Raw genomic sequence first — 16,629 nt, 5'->3', positions numbered from 1 at the left:
TTTTATATATAGTGTTGGATGAAGGAAAGCTAATGTCTCTTCGGAGACACCAGATAAAATTGGAACGATACAGAGAAGATTAGCATGGCCCCTGCGCAAGGATGACACGCACAAATCGAGAAATGGTCCAAATTTTTTTCTATCAACGTTTTAATCACACTTTCTTAGAAATCTCCATCAACCATTCTAACTCTTGTCAATTTCTTTTCTGTCAACGACCGTTTTCTAACCATGATTGTTTTTCTTTTTTGTCTAGAAGAAGAAAAAGCATAGACAAAATTCGCATGAAACCCAAATCTTTCTTTTCAAAATTTTTGTATAAAATTTCTCACAAACCCTTTATTGCAATCTCTTTGATTCTCCTCAAGCGTAGAGAGAAGGATTGGCGACGAGGTGCTCCTCCACTTTCTTGAGCGTGGAGAGGCTCTCGGCTTCCTCGGCCGCGTCCTCGCCGACTGGATCGCAGTGGACCTCCCACGAGACGAGGGTGGAGCTCGCGCTCTTGCCCGGCTTGAGACAAGTCACAAGCTTCTTGGAGGTGTATTTCTTGCCCAGCCCTGCGCCCTCCAGCATCTCGGTCACCAGGGTCTTGTTCTTGTGATCGATTTCGACCTTCTCCTTGACGTAGTCTCCAAACTTCTCGGCGATGGCTGAAGAAACAATTCGATCCAACTTGTCTATCATACATGATCATAGACTATTGAGGAGCTTACCAGGCGCGAAGTGGATCGTCACGGTTCCATCCTTCTTGTCGACGCTCTTGATCCCTTCGGGGACGATCTTGCTGAGCAAATGGGGCATGTCTTGCAATGCTCCCCACATCCGGTCGATGGAAACATTCACCTCCACCTGATGGTGCTTCACGTTGGCCATGACTTCCAAAAACTCTTCCTGCCTTCTCACAATGGAAAGGAATGGAAATGGATTGGAGCTGCGAGAATTGCTTGCTCCAACTCGCCTATTTATACGAGCAAAGCTGCGTCTCACGTTTGAACTGCGACTGGTGGATAAAAGATTCAAACGTAGACTTTGAAATGGTGTTAACCAAAAATGAGAGCTCACAGTATTCTTGTAGAAGGGGCCAACAGGAAAGTGTCCAGAAGCAAGCAACACCACCTCTAGAAATTCTTGACTTTGACAAGATAAATTTCAAATCTTTCTGTTGTTTACTACTAAACTGTAAAGCCATACGTTAAACTGGTTCATAGTTTAATAAACCACGTCAACTTTGATGGCTTTATAGAATGGAAGTGATTGTTGTCTAGCATGTTTTAGAAGATTCTAACTATCTACAATTAACATGCTTAGTTTCGGCATTTGCTGCTAATATGTTTACAACAATCCTGATGTTCAAATGACTAGGGCTTTTGGTCAAAGAAAGGATTCGGTTCTTATTCGCCTTCTAGCGACAACTCCTCTCTCATCTATCTCACTATCCTCTTGTCGTTGTGCCATATCCTCGTCACCCTCTCAACCTCGCAAAGTGCCATGAAGCATATTACAAAGAAGGATATATAAAAGATGCCAAAACTCCAGTAATTGATATCCCATTATTCGCAAAGTTAGACAATACAAAATGGAGGTCGGGCGCTGATCGAAGATGACAAACACGGATGTGCTCCAAGAACTCCTTGTCCTTCTTGTCAAAGCATCTCGTCCCAAAAGGAAAGAAAAATCCTCATGTCAAGGCTCCACGAGTTGCAATCCCGTGCCAGCGAAATCTTTGCAAGGCCACACCACATTTTGGGTCCCCCGCGCGTTGTCCTCGCCAAGTCCAAACCCATCCTCGTCACAGCGCATGCCCTTGGGTGGCCCAAAATGGAAGCACGGATCGCTGGACACGGCCACCAGGCACGGATCTTTGGGCCAGTGCGTGAGCCTGTACGGCACCACGCCCGCCAGCCCCTGCGCGGTGTACCCGAACGTGGACATGCCACTCGTCAGCAACACGTCGGCGTGACTCAGCAGCCACATGTCCGCCACGGCCTTCTCCTGGTGGCCCACGTCATCGAGCTGCGCCCCGTCAGCGCGCTGGTGCCCGAGCTTGAACCGGAGACCGCTCGCCGCCAGCGTGGCGTTGATCGCCGCCACGTGTCCGGCGACTATCGTTGCCACATAGACAGAGAACGTATATTCTCCCTTGTTTTGATCCTCCTCCTCGATCGGGCATATTCCTGTTCTCTGCTGGATGCAAAGCGGGACTGTGGTGTCGAAGTAGCTCGTGTATTTTCCCTCGAAGTCGCGGATCTGGACGCCAAAGCTCCTCGTGGCGCCGGCGATTAGGGTTCTATGGAGGCGGGCGATGCGCGGCCACACGGAATCGCTGGGATTCAGGAGGTATCTGCCCAGATCGTGGAAGACACGGCGGGATGGGAAGAGCGCCGCCAGCGCCGGCTGCAATGCGGGATTGAGGAAGAATCCCGGCGCGAAGTACTGGTTGCTGTTCTTGAAGTAGATCACCGGGATGTCGCGGAGGGATCTGGTGGCGGACGGGCAGACGAGGAATTTGTGCTCGGCTGGATCGGTCTTGGATCGGAAGGCGAGAGGGACCGCTCGCGGGAGTGAAGATCGATGGCAATTCGAGGAGTTCTTGGCGCAATTGGAGGAAGATCTAGCGCTAGTCTTGTAGAACGCCGAGAAGCTGGAGGCCTGGCTAGAAGAGGAGTCCATGCCGCGCGGCATCCTCCACGTAGAGCCTGGGAATGGCTCGCAGAAGAGCTTCTCCCAGCCATCGTTGTCCACCAGGAGGACGCGCTGCGAGAGGATGGCGTAGAGGAAGGCCGAGACGAGCGACATGAGGCGATTGCCCAGGCCGAAGGTGCAGCTCCACACGACGTAGCGGCACGCCGGGCGGTACCGCGCGTCGTGCAGCCGGTGGTACTCGGCCCCCACGCACAGGCTGTGCATTTGGGCGTAGCGATCGAGCAGCGCTGCGAGCTCGGGGGATCTCTCGGTGGCGTACCTGTGGAGCGATGGCCCGTTTTCATCCTTGTATTTGCAGCTGCTACTCTTGTTCGTGAAGTTGTATGCAGTGGAGTTGTCGGAATTGGAGATGCTTCGCGATTTGAGGAGGGAGATTTGCTTGCTCGTCGCTGACAGGAGACTGCAAACGCTCCTCTCGGCGGAGTTCTTCGGCAGGGAAGCGCATGGCTGAAAATCCCGGAGGTGTTCCGGGAAGAGTTGCTCGAAGGAATCCTCCAAGTCTGCGCTGGATGTTGATGCTAGCACAGAGAGAACCAAATTTGCGAGAAAAACTTGGAACCAGAGACGCATCATTGGATTGGAATTCTGCTAATGCATGAAGTCGAGATTCGAGGTTACGTGTAGTTTCTACAAGTCATAGTTGAAAATCATGTCATCATTTTGTCAAACTATTAATTGTTTAATTCAACGTTTATTTTAAGAAAATTATACTGTACAAAATGATGTATTTATATTTATTTTAAATAATTCACTAAACTCTTTCTAAGGCTTTGGTGGCGGGTTTGGGGATTGTAAATCTAAAGAGGAAGAAATTAAGGTTATTAGGCTTTGTTATGGCAAGATTTATACAAAAAATTCCTCAACATCATTTAGTTCCTAACTTCAGTAAATTTATTGTTGTCAAAGACAGATTGTTAGTATTTATTTTTGTGATTTGGCTTCCAATCATGTTTATCAACATTAGTATAAAGCTCTATTGCATTAAATGAACCACTGCCACAACATGCTTTTTTTGCATCTTTAAAACTTGAGATCATTGAATTATATCAAAAAGAGAAAAGCAAAAAATCAATCAAGTTTACCATATATGTCAGGGTTGTTCAAGACAATTAAGACAGTAGTTGTTGGGTTCAATGTCACAATGTTTAAAGTGTGGTAGTCATTGTGAATTTTGATTGCAAGATTTTGAATCTAGGCATTATAGTAATTGATAAGAATGTTAATACCACTTATGCAACCCTTTGGAGTTAAGTTTATATTTTCATTTTGTGCTAAAAGAAATCTCAAATTTGGAATGCATCCTAATGGTAATGCCAAAAAGAGGAGGATATATTTAATACCTTAATTATAAATCTCTTGCAAATCTAAACATTACAAATATTCAATCATAACATAACTTAAGATTGCATGAAAGTAAGTATTCAACATCTCTTAAAAGAGTAGTAAGTTTCCAAGTATAACATTAGTTATATCATTCACTCCCATACTAAACATAATTAATGAGTTCTTCAAGAACTCAATAGTAGAGTCTGCTCCTCTAACCCTTTTATACCCATCTATGACATTGCAGAACTGGTGCAGCTATTGCTTCATGGAAACAACTCCCTAATACAAAAGAAGTATTAGTATCTTTTCTACACCATGAGAATCTATATAAAAGTTTACTTGATGAGTATTTGTTTCATCCAACAAACCTGCTCCAGCAGATGCAAAGTTGACACCACTACTAAAGTTGGTTCCAGGTTGGAGGTATGGCAGAAACAACAGAAGCCCAAATGCCTGAGCAAGAAAATCCCCTATTGTGTAACCATGTGTCCAACGACCGTCAAAGTACAATTTCCCATATGGCAGAACAGCACTCATAATCCTAGAGCCCAGAATGTAAGTGTTTTGCCCAGCATCTAGAGCTGAATCTCCAAAGATAAGCAATCCTTGAATAACACCACAATTTTCATTAGAATTGGATCAAGCAGCTTGTGACAATTGAAAGCATACAACTAAAAAGAACACAACAACATTGATGGCTTTCATTTGAACTTGGTGTTTACAGAAATAGGCCATTACAGATGACCAGGCTGGCAAACACTTTAGTATTTAAGGAAGCATAGTTTGTGTTTTCTGAACCTAACGGGTTAAAATGCAATGCATTTTACTGAATAAATATAATATATTGATATATCACAAAACCCTAATTTAAAAAAAATCCAATTTTTTAGTAAGCATTTCGTTTATCTAAATAAAAGTTAAAATATTATGATCTCGCGGAGTTCCTCTTTTTAATCGCCACAAGCTTGTCGGAGACCACCCATGGAAAACTCAGGAGATCACTCTTCTTCCTGGCTTCCGGATGATAAGTTACGTGATACCACGCAAAAGCCTTGGCACAGGCCTCGTTCTCAGTGATCTCGCCACCATCGTCAAACCATCCCCGAGCTTCCTTCACCAGAGCCTTGGCAGCCAGCACCACTCGAGCCATGGCGTCGCCCTGCCTCCTCCTCGAGTACCTCGCCAAACTCCGGACGCTTCCACTCATAATCTCGGCCTCGCTAACTTTGTAGTGATTGAGAATGCTCGTCAGCTTGCTGTCGTAGCACTCCTTGAAGAACTTTGCCTCTTCCAGGTGACTCTGGTACCCCTGGACGACGAGCGCCCGATCGTATTGCTGGTCGAATGAACGCTCGGACACCAGAGGGCTCGTGTTGGTGTCCCTGTGGCTTTCTCGGATGGATCTGTAGAGCTTTCCGATAACGCGTGTGGATATGTATGTCCTCTTGTTCCGTTTCTCCATGAAGTCGGGATACTGCTCGGGCCGAAGCTCCGGTGGCATAACGGCTGGAACTCCGGTCTTTGGGAAATCGACTGCTACCGAGTAGAGCCTCGCCAGCTCCATGCACTTTGGATCGCGGGCTTGCAAGTCTGACCAGTCCGAGAGAGCGAGGTGGGCGTGTGCTATCACTCCGAGGCTGTCGCTCGTTATCCAGTTCACAAAAAACTCTTGAATCTCCTGAGAACGTAAACCACGGGATAGACTGCTGGACAAACATTTTTCCAGCAAAATTACCTCAAGCCTTACGGAGTGATCCAGTTCCACGGCAGGCGGGGCTTCGTAATTCATCGGTGGATGTCGCTTTGGAGGGATAAGTGCGCTATCCCAGCTCACGAAGTACTGGTCGCCGTCGAGATCACTTCCCGAGCACTCGTTTGGATGGGGCCTGTAAAAGTAGCACACAGAGAACTGATATGACAACAGAAACGAGAACTGACCGTGGTCCTTGTTGAGGGAAAACAATGCAATCGACCATGTGGTGAAGCTCCGGAACATCAACCGCTTCGAGTACTAGCACGTCTCCTGGATGAAGGCATGGATTCTTTGCGACCACCACAGATCCTGTCACCACAAAAGCTTGGTTCCTGGCAGTAACTCCCCTGTCACAGTGAATCTCTTCTTCCACCGGCACACCCTGTAGTGGCGAGACTTGCACAAAGCACTGTCCATACCGAAGCACTCGCTGCTCGTCCAAGCACCCCATAAGTAGCCTTCCTTTTGGAACGAAGATACGAGACTTCTTCTCGAGAGATAGCAGCTGCGCCGCTCTGAAAGCTTGTAGCAAGCTTCTCATGTAAGGCTCAGTGACCGGACTGAAACCAGCGAGCACCATTGAGACCAGCAGCTTGTGGCACTCTCCAGCGTATAAAACTCTGAGAACGTCGTAAGTAGCTGCCGAGTCCAGCAGCATCCTGTCGAGAAGCTCTACTTGGTGCGCTTGCATTCGCTCAAAGACTCCGTCAGGGACTTCCAGTGTCGAAAGCAGGGAGATAATCTCGCGGTTTAGATAGGACGGAATGTAGCGCGTCTTCTCCAGAACGTCCAGAGTAGTTTGCTCGGACGGAAACTTGGACATACTTGGTCGTAGCGATAACTTGAAACAAGAGGCCGGATCCACAGCGACAACGCCTTTGTAGCCTCCATACCTGATCTGGAATGCCGAAGGGACGGTGCTTGCACGACATCTTCTCGCGACTCGAGTCGCAAACTCTCTCGAGATGGTCCCTATCCCGTCCGAGAAGCAATACTTATGACCGTCCATGGTGAAGGTTTCTACGTCGCTTAGCTGACGGACTTCTCCCCGAGGCACGTCCAAAGTACGAGTTGAAGTAGAGAAGCTCTGGCCCATCCTTGCTGCGCACTTTGCCACGTTTCTGATCGAGAGGAAGTCACCCATCCATTGCCTAATGTACTCGCCGGTAACCTCGTCGTCGTCCGCAAACATCCAGAGCGAATTCTCACGCAACTGGCTCGCTGAAAAGGCCAGAAACTGGAAGTCTTTGCCGCAGAGCTTTATGCCGAGCCGTAGGATAGCCAGCAGCCGATAGTAGACTTCAGTCTTCGTCCTTCCCCTGCTCGAGCTGAGAACATAAGAGTTGAGCGAATCAAAGTCCTCGTCGACGAAAGTGACGCGGAGAAAGTTGTCGAGCTTGTGAGAAAAATGCCTTGTCACGCGATTCGACTCCTCGAGCTCAGGTCCGAGGAAGTAGACTTTGAGAGGAGTGACGAGCAAACGCTTGACATATATCTGGCTTTCATCCGCGGCTACAGCCCCAAGATACCTCTCGCGTCTTCTGTTGCTGGTCCTCATATAGTTTCGGATCTGACTTGCGGGATTTAGGCACGTTTTTTCGCACCTTTCGAGATTGCTCAAAGCCGAGAGGCACCATGCTGGCGTGTTCTCGGATAGCAAGCCGAAGAACTCACGTGTAAGACCTGCTGGACTGACGTGGCCATTTTGGATCAAATAGTTTACCTTGAACTCCACCTCCAAAGGAAGATCAAATCCACAGGTCGAGCTGAGAACCGGCACGGCTAGCTGACGGACTGAAAAAGGCTGGCCTCTCCTCAACACCATTCGTCTGAAGCGAGGAGGATAGTCGCCCAAGTTGTAGTCATTAAACTTCTGGATGATCTTGCGTAGCTCGTCTTGGGAAGAATCCGGGAGCTCGAGGCAGAACACCACCGACTGGCCAAGTGCACTGTCAGGAGTAAAATCGGTGGCACGAGCCCAGAGATAGTCGTCGCAGATATCTGCTCTGGAGTATGAGAAAATGCTGCAGGAGTTTTCGAGTCGCTTGTAGACGCGAGGAGGATAATAGAGCTGGAAAGAAAAAGTGAAAGACAGCGAAGAAAATCTTTGAGTCGAAGTTAGAAAGATTACCTGGAACACGAGGCCTGGAGAATTCTCGGGAGAGATCTTACAGCTCTCGAGCGAGGCAATGCTGCTTGATATGATCTCCATTTTGTAGTCGCCGTCGACAAGAAGCTCCACCTTGACAGGGTCCGAGAAGAAAAACTCGGCCTTGGCTTGGGACGAGCACCACAGATACTCCACCGTTTGATCCTCGGCCAAATTCCCACAGTAGAGCTTCGCGCTCCCTGCCCGGGCATTTGGATGCTGCGGGTTGTGCTGGACCCTGTTGCTTACATTGGCCACGAGTTTTCTTCCAGCGAATCGCAGGCCCAGCCCAGCTCTATGCAGCACCACCGCGGCGTGTTCCGTCGAAAGCTTGACGATCGCCCGGCCTTTGGAGCGGCCATTGTCGTTGCTGAGCAGCTCGCAAGAAATCACACTCTCGCGCCCGACCACGCCCTCAAGAAATTCCACGAATTGCTCGACGCTTGCCTGGTAGCTGATATTCCGCACGAAGAGCTCCACATATCCGCCGCTCTCGGGCGCCTCCATCTCCATCTCCTAACCAGAGAGGGCAATCACCTGATCAAGAACCCTAGGCAATTCTCGTAGCTACAAGGGCGCGAGCCAAAACTTTCAAGCAAAGAAAAGGATCTATGAGTCTGATTCTTCTCGCATTTGTTATGGGGAAGCACAGCACGAAAGTTTTAAATCACATTCTAATCACGACATCCTGGCCGTTGGTTTCTGAAACGTGGCAGAATCACCACCGTCGAGACTCCCAGGCTCGAGGACCAACAGTAGTACGGAGCTTTCGCGTCTTTTGACACCCATCGTCTCAGTCCAGCTCGAGCGAGAAATCGAAACCGTTGCCAAAAGAATGACTTCGATCATTCAATCCTCCTCCATTCAATCCTCCATTCAAACCAAGGCCCAGGCCTTGGTTTGATCTATCACAAGCTAGAGCAAAGATCAAGAGAAAAAAAACAAGAGCTCCAAAAGCTTACCACCATCGCTCAGTAAAGATTGAGGACGTCGCTTATCTCCTTGTTGCAAAGTGGACAGCTCCCTCTTGCTTGCTGGAGCTCTTTACAACACCTCCTACAAAAGGTATGGCCGCACGGTATGAAGGCCGCCCCCTTTTGGCGTCCCATACAAACGCAGCACGTCTGTTCCATCGTTATCCCGTCCCCTGTTACTACGTTTGATCCTCCTCCTCCTGTAAGTCCTGTGGCTTCCTTGGCCGGGGACTCGAAAGCTACGCCGCCAGCACCGCCACCGCCACCGCCACCACTGTTCCTGTCTATCATTTGCCTGTTCATGAAGATGATCCCGCTTCCTCCCTCCTCGGCCTCCCGGAGCAAGGACATGAGAGACACCCGCATTGGAGTCTCGGGAACTGTGGCGGTACTAGCGTCTCGAGAACTCGGCGTGGAAGTCATGAACGAACTTAAACTCCGAGTGGGAGCTGCCGCTGCCGCCGCCGCCGCTGCTGCTGCTGCTGCTGCTTCCGGTGGAGCGTCCAGTGATGCGCTCGGGCGGTGGAAGCCGACCCTGTTCAGCTCGCTGGCCACGGACTGGCTCCTCGAGTGGTCGAAGTGGATCGGAGCAGTGACGCCAAATGCGACCCATCCCTCCGTCAGCCCCTGATCCGGACCATCTAAGTTGCGCTCCTCCCAGAGCAGTGCACTGAGAAGTCTTCTTCCACTGGTCGTGTTTTGATTTCCCGACAGCGGCTGTGCGGCTAAAGAAGCCCCTTCTCCTCCGGCGACTTCTGGATTGGACTGCTGCTGGATCTCGGTCGTGGATGCCGGCCTCACTAAAGTCAGCACGGCTTGGATCACCGGAGGAGCATCTGCTGCTGTTGCTGCTGGTACAATCTCCGAGTTCCCGGAGCAATTCTCTCTCGGTACTGCGGTGGACGTTTCTTGCGGCAGTAATGGCTGCTGTTGACTACTCGCCTCTATATCCGCTAGTAACAATCTCTCCCTTAGCGTAATCTTTCTGTGAGTACCTGTTGCTCTGCCTTCTCGGAGTAACCTCTGCAGGACGCCTTCCGCATCTGAGCATAGATCGTCGAGCTGATCGCCAAATTCCGTTCTTGCCGAGGCAATGACCGCAGCTAGTCTTTCCACGCTAGAATCTCGCATAGCTTTCCACAGATCCATCCGCTTCTTTTCTTCATCTCGCTTTCTCTTGGAGGACATAAAGCCCAGGAACTTTCTCGCAAAGTTTCGCCCCCTGGCCTGTCTTTCCTCCATCACTCACGAGTCCTCGCCTGCTTTTCTTCTCCTAGGGCGACTAGAATCGTTGCTGCCAGAGTTTGATGAGCGTCCACAATGCATTGGTGCTGTCTTGTCAGAAGGTCCTACCAATCTCCAAAATATATGCGCCTGCAACACGGCACTAATGCATTAGGACACATGAACTGAACGAAGAAAAAAAAAACCAGAGTGATATACACGGAGAAAAAAAAAAGAAACGAAAAAAGCCAAAGTCGCTTGCTTCGCTAAGCACTTAACAACAGGAAAAACAATCGACAAGTCAAGCCATCACAGCAACAGAAGAAGAAGCAAAGAATCCATGAACCATGGAAGAAAGAAAGATCAAAAGATCATCGAGCTATGGTTTTGTCCTAATGAACAGCAAGTCAGCAACTTGGCACCGAAGCATGACAAGACGACTGCAAAAGACGAAAAATCTTGTCCTGTGCAAGCTATGAATCACACAATACCACGACTCACGAGAAGAGAAAAAAAAAAATTTGTCCAATACGTGACACAAAGAAAGCAAGAAATCATCCAATAGGCATCGTTTGCGGAGGAATGGAATCTCTCACCTCGATGGAGCTGCAATCGCAAGTTGCGGATCAAGAACCGAGCATCGCAAAGAACCTAAGATTCCATCGAGACACCCAGAGAATCCTGTCAGATTACTACAGAATCTTCCCAGAGATTGCCAGAGAATGCAGCGAAGCGCCGAGCTCGCCATCCGTACCTGAGCGAATCAATCGATCCATGGGGGATGCGCTGTTCTTGCCCCGTCGCCTCCCGGAACCCTAGAAGCATGGCGGAAGAGAGAAGAAAGGCCCCCCGGGGCGTCAAATCCAAGACGAAAAGAACGGCCGGCCAAAGTCTCTCAACAGTGGTATCCAACGTGCTTGACACGTCAGCACTCCACGCCGGATGCCACATGGAGTCTGGTTTACCGTTAGGAGTTGGCGTCGGGTTCGAATCTTTTCCCAATCAAACATTAATGTTTACAATATGATATTGATAGATATTATCTCCACAGTGACAGTTGATGGTTCTTAAACTTCACTATCTTTACTATATTTTTAGAACTTTGTAGAGCGTGGTGGTAAGATGAAGGTCACACCCATATGGATTGCTCTAATTTTCATGGCATATTCTAATGTAAAATTCAGACTTTGTCAACCTTGTGTTAATTATCTTTCGTCAATCAAGTTTGAGATTTAAGAATCTTCCTTTTGTAACAGTTATGAAACCTGGGTACCCTAGTCACTCCATCAAGCTCCATGGACATGAGCTCTATCTACATTGGTGCTCTGTGGGGAATTCCCTTCCTCCTATGGACCCTTTTGCGGCAAGGCGTGGGTGGATGTATGTGCCAGAAAAGAGAGCATTAGAATCAAAGAACCGAGCAACATCGGATCAACTAAGAAGAATGCCGTCCAAAGAATCCATCTATCTAAAGGCCGAAAGAGGGGAAGAAACATAGCAAGATCAAACGCTATCTCAGGCCAAAGAGAAAGAAGAAGGAAAGAAATCTAGACATGAAGAACGACAGTAGTCTGGAGAAAGTGCTAAGGGGAAATCGAAGGAATACCTTGCAGGTAATCGAGCAGAACTTAGCTTCTGCCGACAGATAGCTCTTCCCACAGCCAAGACAAGGCTTTTTCCAACCGCGAGTGCTCCTGGCCTCTCCATCTGATCTGGGTTTGCCGCGGAGAAAGATGATCGGCTTGTGGTTGTTTGTATACGTTTGGATTCCCCTCGTTTCGAGGTGATCGCCCGCGTCATTAAGGTCTACACAATCGCGATGCGACGCCCGGCGCACCTGGATCGCAAGAAAAAACCATCAGCTCCTGGCGAGCGAAAGAAAAAAAAACAAAACTCGAACCTGGATGAACCGATGCTCCATCGCGTGGGCGCAGCGGCACGAATCGCACATTTCCCGAGAGCAGTCGATGCAGAAATATCTTGTCCACCCGCACCGGGAGCACGAACAGGCATCGAAGTAGGCGGTGCACGCGAAATCGTGGATCCAAGAAGGAATTTCGCAGCGCCGCGGCTGTTCCGGATCATTCCCGAGCCGCAGCTCTGGCCAATCGAACCCTCGCGCGAGTTCTTCCCGTGGCGCGAGTGCTGTCATGCAGTGGGGAATGAGCTTTCGCGAAACGAACGAAGATGCCACGTGGCAGGAGTTTTAGGGTTCTAGCGCATTTTAAATTTAGGGTTCCAGCGAAACTCCTTAAACCATTTTATTTTTTTCCTTTTAGGGCAGCTAGGGCGCACAGAAATGGAGGACGCGGAGGAGGTATGCGTGTGCTCGATCGTACCGAAGTGCTCACATTGTTTGCGATTAGCTCGACGGATTCAAGGACTTCACTGTGTCGTCGTCGTGGGAGAGGTTTGGTCGAGGATTCTTGTAGGGCTGTTGATGATTTCGCTGTGTGCGTGTAGATTCATCGCAGCTGTGGAGTCGGCGTGCCTGGAGTGGCAGAACGCTGGAAAGAATGCATTGCTGGTAGGAATTTCGTCGATGAAGCTGGAATTTTTTCCCTTTTACTTCGTATGAAAACCAGGATGCTGGAGCTAAGCGTGTGGAGGATCTTTTGGATTTATACTCTGTGCACACGGAAATTTCACAGGGACAGAAAAACTATCGCCTCGAGTTCTTCTTCGGTGAAAGAAGTAGTAGACATGGAGCGGAAGACTGGCAAGAGGGCTTACATCATTTGCAGCTCTGGTTTGGAGTGCACGATTTTGTGGTGAGTGTGTTCTTTCACGCATTGAAACTTCATTCCTTGGTTGCTTTTTTTTCCAGCTGATCGCGCCGGTCAGTTTGAGTGGCGTTCTTCTTGATGCTCCGGAGGCAACCATGCTGCTGAGCACAGTCTCGATTGCATTATCAAACTGTGGAAGGTCTGTCGCTCTTTACTTTTTGTTGTTCGTTCGGTTGATTATGCTCTGTGTTTTCAGCTCGTGGCCTGTTTTTGTACCCGTGCACGATCCAACCCGGAAAGCGTACATGGGAATCGAAAGCTTGGAAGGCCTTTCGTCGATAAAATTTGAAGCTGACAGGATTGGGAGACAGGTACCAATAAAGCTAATGCACCTGGAGGGACTGTACGACTTGTTCATGTCCAAACTGGTATGCTTGCTTTTGCGCATGTTTAGTGTTTCAATTCAAGTTTTTCATCTTCTGTAGCGTTGATTATTGAAGGGTGCTGTAGAAGACGTACCGGGGCTGGGATTCACCATGAGACTAACATATGCAACTTCGCATTATTTATTCGAACACGGACCACTCGCAGGAGAACAAGGAGACGGCCAAGACAGTGAAATGGTCGACACATCCCTGTGGGATGATAACTTTCAGTGGGCCGAGTGGCACTCCGTGGAAGATCCTGTAAAAGGCATGAAAATTTCCGTCATCGCTGTCGCTATAATTTGGTGTCTTCTATGCAGGTTTCGAGCTGATTGCTGTTTGGAGAAGCAGGTATGTGTCGAACTCTTTCGAGATGGCGGAGTTTGAGAATGCCTCTACATTCGATGCAGACCGCTGGATGCTAAGACCGCTTCTTACTCGGTACGTGAGACTTACAAACGAGTTGACTTCTCTGAAATCCACGTTACAGACACGAGAATGGAGATGAAGCATCTGGTTTCACTGGGAGATTGAGACGACTAGTTAAGGCATTTGTTTTCTCGAAAGAAACGGAATTTATGGAAGATTTTGTAAATGGTAAGCTCGTTTTTTTCTACCAGCTGTATGGAGAAAAAGCTAATTACCCTCTATCCAGTGACTAAGCCTGAGCTAGAAAAGAATGTACAGTCTTGCAAGGTACCTCCGACTACTGTTCTAGATCGAATTTTGAAAGACATATTTTTCCAAGGTAGATCTTACAGTTTGAAAGCGACTTTCTGAAAAACTTTTTTGGTCTTATACCAGCGCCTAAGGCTTTTGGATACGCCAATGAAAGTGCTCGTATGATCAAAGCAGCACCACCGGATTCGCTGTTTGGTCGTTTTTGTCTACATGTGTTATGGTTTGGCGATTGCAACATCCGAGCTATTGCTCAACTCTGGATTGAGTTTTTACGAGAAGTGAATTGGTGTTGGGAGGAGCGGCAACTGTTGCCAAGAACTTTAGCTGACGAAACTCCGGATTTCTCGACTTGCTTAAGCCAACAGAAGCTGCAGATGGTAAGCTCATGAACTTTTTTCTTCCAAGTGTTAATCTTGTCCTTAACATTTTAGCTCGCAACGTGTATCAAACTAAGAAAAGCTTCTGATGACGCTAAGGGAGAAACATCAGCTAGAAAGGTGAGGCTGTGTCAGCACATCCTTGAACAATGTCTCTCTAACGCAATTGCATTGTAGGAGACGGGAAGTAGTGATGCAGAGCTATCCTCGAGCTCAAAAAAGACCAAATTATCCAGCGTAGATGACAACATGAATATAGACTTGTTCTTTAATAACGAACACAGGAAAGGCTCAGCGGGACCGTTTGGCAATTCAGTTTTGTCAAGCTCGAATAAGCCTCTCCATGTGCCTATGACCCAGGTAAGTGCCACACACGTTGTTTTCCAGGGACTTATGTTATTTTCTGCTGCTAGACTCCGCCAATTATGACTGAGGACATGTTAGAGGAACGGGAACACGCACTGGTAGCTCTAGAGAACTCTCCTAGTGTAAGTATAATGAAGTTTTAGTGTTTCAAGTGCTCAGGTTGGAACTCACACAGGGTAAAGCTGCCCGAATTCGCTTACAAAGTGATATTCTAGCTTCAGGTGTGCTTGCTCTTTTTTGTTGCAGACTGCATTCTCATTGTATTGTGAATGATCAGATATGGCTGCTTTTAAGGCGGCAAATCCAGGTGCTGTGCTAGAAGACTTTGTAAGGTGGCACTCTCCTCGAGATTGGATTGAAGACGACGGCTCGGATTCAAAGACTAAGAAAGCAAAAGGAAAGCTTTCGAGACGAATGGGAGAACCGGGTAATGTATGGGCGCAAATATGGGAAACTGCAGAGCCAACTCCTGCCTCGGAGCAAAGGCCAATTTTTGACTTCACAAGGGAGGGAGAGAAGGTAACTATCTTACCGTTCGCTTTTGAGCTTTTTACCCACAGTTTTTCTGTTTCTTCAGGTTCTTCATTACCTTGAAACGCTGAAGCCTCATCAGCTTTTAGCACAGATTGTATCCACTGCTTTCGTCGCTGCCACGGACGTGCTGTGGAGAACTCCCGGATGCAAACTCCAGCCTGTGGTTGAACGTTTTGACGAGTTCTACGCGATAATGGCAGCGGCCTTAGCACCTCTCGGAAGCCTTTCCATCCAAGGTAGAGTCTTCTTATGAATGTTTCCACTAGACAGCTCAGTGTTCTCTGTTTTGTTTTCTAGACAAGGACGCGCAGCACCACATGAGCGAATGGGAGCGAGACTTAAAGCAACTGTGTGCTGCGTTCGAGAAACTCGAGGATGCGGTTGCGGAAGCTGCGTCGTTGCGTCAAAAGCTACCAGAGGCGTCGGAGTCGCTGCTGAGTTCGATCTTTCGCTGCACAGAGGTAGACAAACAAACGCAAATCCGAAGCTATGTTCTTGTCAAAGTTCTCAGCTGACCATTGTTTTCCTTTGCCAGGGAGTAGCATCATCATCAGCGCCCTTGCTCTCATACAGGGACCGAGAGATGGTAGCGGAAAAGCTGTTTAGCTCGCAGAGCGTGAGCGAGACGTGGGAGGAGAGCTTGCGAATGGGCAACTTCTTAAACGGGCACGAGCCCCTCTACAGGGACGTGCTCTTGACTTGCTACGAGAAGGAAGCTGTCTATGGCGGCGGCGGTGGCGGTGGCAGCAAGAACAAGACCAAGAGGAGCTCCAGCTCCAGCTCCTCGGCCCCAAAACGAGGCTGCTCTCATCGAATGTTTGCGTGTGGAACAGCGGACGATTTGCAAATCGCCCTGTCCTCCACTTCCCACGACTAACACTTACGAAGCTTGTGAATACTATCGTACTAAGATAAAAACGAAGAAATACCCATCTACATGTTATAGAGCACATACAATGTGTTGGTAGTGTCACAGGAAAACTTGCTTTCAACAGTTGTGGTCAATGCTCGTGGTCAATTATAACAATGTCTATGGTCAATGGTCGGTGAATTAGAGGATGGTAAAGTTCTACGCGGGCGGTGATAAAATGTGGATTCACATTTACGTCAACAAATAACCATGACAAAATTCTGCTGATTTCTCTATAGTTTCTTCAAGGGCCTTGAAGCTGCCTCATGAAAGCCATTGCTGTTTGCATTGCAGGAGAAGAAGTTTCTCTGCTTTTGGCAATTGTACAGTAGCTAGTGATAAAAATGTTAGATTCAAAATTATGATTTAGCATGGCCTTTGAGATGCATTTAGTTGTTATATGCTGGTTTTCTTTCCTTTGTTGCTGGTGGTGTTCTTCCTGCTTTTCCATTACTATTGATAATTCCTGGTGATCCTGATG

The 16,629-nt window shown here is 48.2% G+C and overlaps 5 protein-coding genes and 1 non-coding gene across 10 annotated transcripts; 2 read left to right on the top strand and 4 right to left on the bottom strand.

Annotated features, from left to right (window-relative positions):
- Window positions 1-34: 34 nt before the first annotated feature.
- Window positions 35-137, top strand: LOC112348118. Its single transcript, XR_002992961.1, has one exon. It is a non-coding gene; the product is annotated as a U6 spliceosomal RNA (small nuclear RNA).
- Window positions 138-279: 142 nt separating this feature from the next.
- Window positions 280-997, bottom strand: LOC9637712. The gene is made up of 2 exons (XM_002974870.2): window positions 714-997; window positions 280-650 (listed from the first exon to the last, which is right to left on the bottom strand). Exons 1-2 carry the CDS (start codon window positions 871-873, stop codon window positions 364-366), a joined length of 447 nt encoding a protein of 148 aa, XP_002974916.1. The 5' UTR covers window positions 874-997; the 3' UTR covers window positions 280-363.
- Window positions 998-1,683: 686 nt separating this feature from the next.
- LOC112348078 (probable fucosyltransferase 8) lies at window positions 1,684-4,566 on the bottom strand. The gene is made up of 2 exons (XM_024680121.1): window positions 4,398-4,566; window positions 1,684-3,221 (listed from the first exon to the last, which is right to left on the bottom strand). Exons 1-2 carry the CDS (start codon window positions 4,564-4,566, stop codon window positions 1,684-1,686), a joined length of 1,707 nt encoding a protein of 568 aa, XP_024535889.1.
- A 329-nt stretch (window positions 4,567-4,895) lies between these two features.
- Window positions 4,896-8,476, bottom strand: LOC9637710 (probable RNA-dependent RNA polymerase 1). Of its 2 annotated transcripts, XM_024679946.1 has the most exons (4): window positions 7,914-8,476; window positions 5,968-7,853; window positions 5,765-5,915; window positions 4,896-5,707 (listed from the first exon to the last, which is right to left on the bottom strand). In XM_024679946.1, the coding sequence occupies exons 1-4, from the start codon at window positions 8,442-8,444 to the stop codon at window positions 4,955-4,957; spliced, it is 3,321 nt and encodes a 1,106-aa protein (XP_024535714.1). In that variant the 5' UTR covers window positions 8,445-8,476; the 3' UTR covers window positions 4,896-4,954. The 2 variants fall into 2 exon arrangements, with proteins under 2 accessions (XP_024535714.1, XP_024535713.1); XM_024679945.1 differs by having other exon boundaries at window positions 5,968-8,476.
- A 67-nt stretch (window positions 8,477-8,543) lies between these two features.
- On the bottom strand, window positions 8,544-11,007 carry LOC9628772. 4 transcript variants are annotated; one of them, XM_024679948.1, is made up of 4 exons: window positions 10,884-11,007; window positions 10,726-10,780; window positions 8,894-10,279; window positions 8,544-8,836 (listed from the first exon to the last, which is right to left on the bottom strand). In XM_024679948.1, the coding sequence occupies exon 3, from the start codon at window positions 10,145-10,147 to the stop codon at window positions 8,903-8,905; it is 1,245 nt and encodes a 414-aa protein (XP_024535716.1). In that variant the 5' UTR covers window positions 10,148-10,279; window positions 10,726-10,780; window positions 10,884-11,007; the 3' UTR covers window positions 8,544-8,836; window positions 8,894-8,902. The 4 variants fall into 4 exon arrangements, with proteins under 4 accessions (XP_024535716.1, XP_024535717.1, XP_024535715.1 ...); XM_024679949.1 differs by having other exon boundaries at window positions 8,544-8,789; XM_024679947.1 differs by having other exon boundaries at window positions 8,544-8,846; window positions 10,884-11,006.
- A 1,391-nt stretch (window positions 11,008-12,398) lies between these two features.
- Window positions 12,399-16,174, top strand: LOC9628771 (rab3 GTPase-activating protein catalytic subunit). The gene is made up of 19 exons (XM_024680058.1): window positions 12,399-12,446; window positions 12,496-12,539; window positions 12,593-12,656; window positions 12,715-12,900; window positions 12,957-13,054; window positions 13,112-13,283; window positions 13,356-13,548; window positions 13,601-13,721; window positions 13,771-13,877; window positions 13,936-14,028; window positions 14,085-14,338; window positions 14,393-14,458; window positions 14,516-14,698; window positions 14,752-14,826; window positions 14,880-14,925; window positions 14,982-15,223; window positions 15,282-15,474; window positions 15,536-15,699; window positions 15,774-16,174. Exons 1-19 carry the CDS (start codon window positions 12,429-12,431, stop codon window positions 16,113-16,115), a joined length of 2,661 nt encoding a protein of 886 aa, XP_024535826.1. The 5' UTR covers window positions 12,399-12,428; the 3' UTR covers window positions 16,116-16,174.
- Window positions 16,175-16,629: the final 455 nt, after the last annotated feature.

Source organism: Selaginella moellendorffii, unplaced genomic scaffold (genome assembly GCF_000143415.4).
Source record: "Selaginella moellendorffii unplaced genomic scaffold, v1.0 SELMOscaffold_26, whole genome shotgun sequence".
Lineage (NCBI taxonomy): Eukaryota > Viridiplantae > Streptophyta > Lycopodiopsida > Selaginellales > Selaginellaceae > Selaginella > Selaginella moellendorffii.
This window is presented reverse-complemented; position numbering and strand designations above follow the sequence as displayed.

What these genes read in the sequence shown, in the direction of transcription:
- LOC9637710 (XM_024679945.1), bottom strand. Translation starts at nt 8,444, where the DNA reads ATGGAGATGGAGGCGCCCGAGAGCGGCGGATATGTGGAGCTCTTCGTG. An exon ending in TTCCCTCAACAAGGACCACG is followed by an intron (nt 5,916 to 5,967) that starts GTCAGTTCTCGT and finishes CTACTTTTACAG; the next exon opens with GCCCCATCCAAACGAGTGCT. An exon ending in ATCACTCCGTAAGGCTTGAG is followed by an intron (nt 5,708 to 5,764) that starts GTAATTTTGCTG and finishes TTACGTTCTCAG; the next exon opens with GAGATTCAAGAGTTTTTTGT.
- LOC9628772 (XM_024679948.1), bottom strand. Translation starts at nt 10,147, where the DNA reads ATGGAGGAAAGACAGGCCAGGGGGCGAAACTTTGCGAGAAAGTTCCTG.
- LOC9628771 (XM_024680058.1), top strand. An exon ending in ACTTGTTCATGTCCAAACTG is followed by an intron (nt 13,284 to 13,355) that starts GTATGCTTGCTT and finishes TGATTATTGAAG; the next exon opens with GGTGCTGTAGAAGACGTACC. An exon ending in AAGTGATATTCTAGCTTCAG is followed by an intron (nt 14,926 to 14,981) that starts GTGTGCTTGCTC and finishes GTGAATGATCAG; the next exon opens with ATATGGCTGCTTTTAAGGCG.
- LOC112348078 (XM_024680121.1), bottom strand. Translation starts at nt 4,566, where the DNA reads ATGAGTGCTGTTCTGCCATATGGGAAATTGTACTTTGACGGTCGTTGG. An exon ending in CTTTGCATCTGCTGGAGCAG is followed by an intron (nt 3,222 to 4,397) that starts GTTTGTTGGATG and finishes TCTCTGTGCTAG; the next exon opens with CATCAACATCCAGCGCAGAC.
- LOC9637712 (XM_002974870.2), bottom strand. Translation starts at nt 873, where the DNA reads ATGGCCAACGTGAAGCACCATCAGGTGGAGGTGAATGTTTCCATCGAC. An exon ending in GACGATCCACTTCGCGCCTG is followed by an intron (nt 651 to 713) that starts GTAAGCTCCTCA and finishes TTGTTTCTTCAG; the next exon opens with CCATCGCCGAGAAGTTTGGA.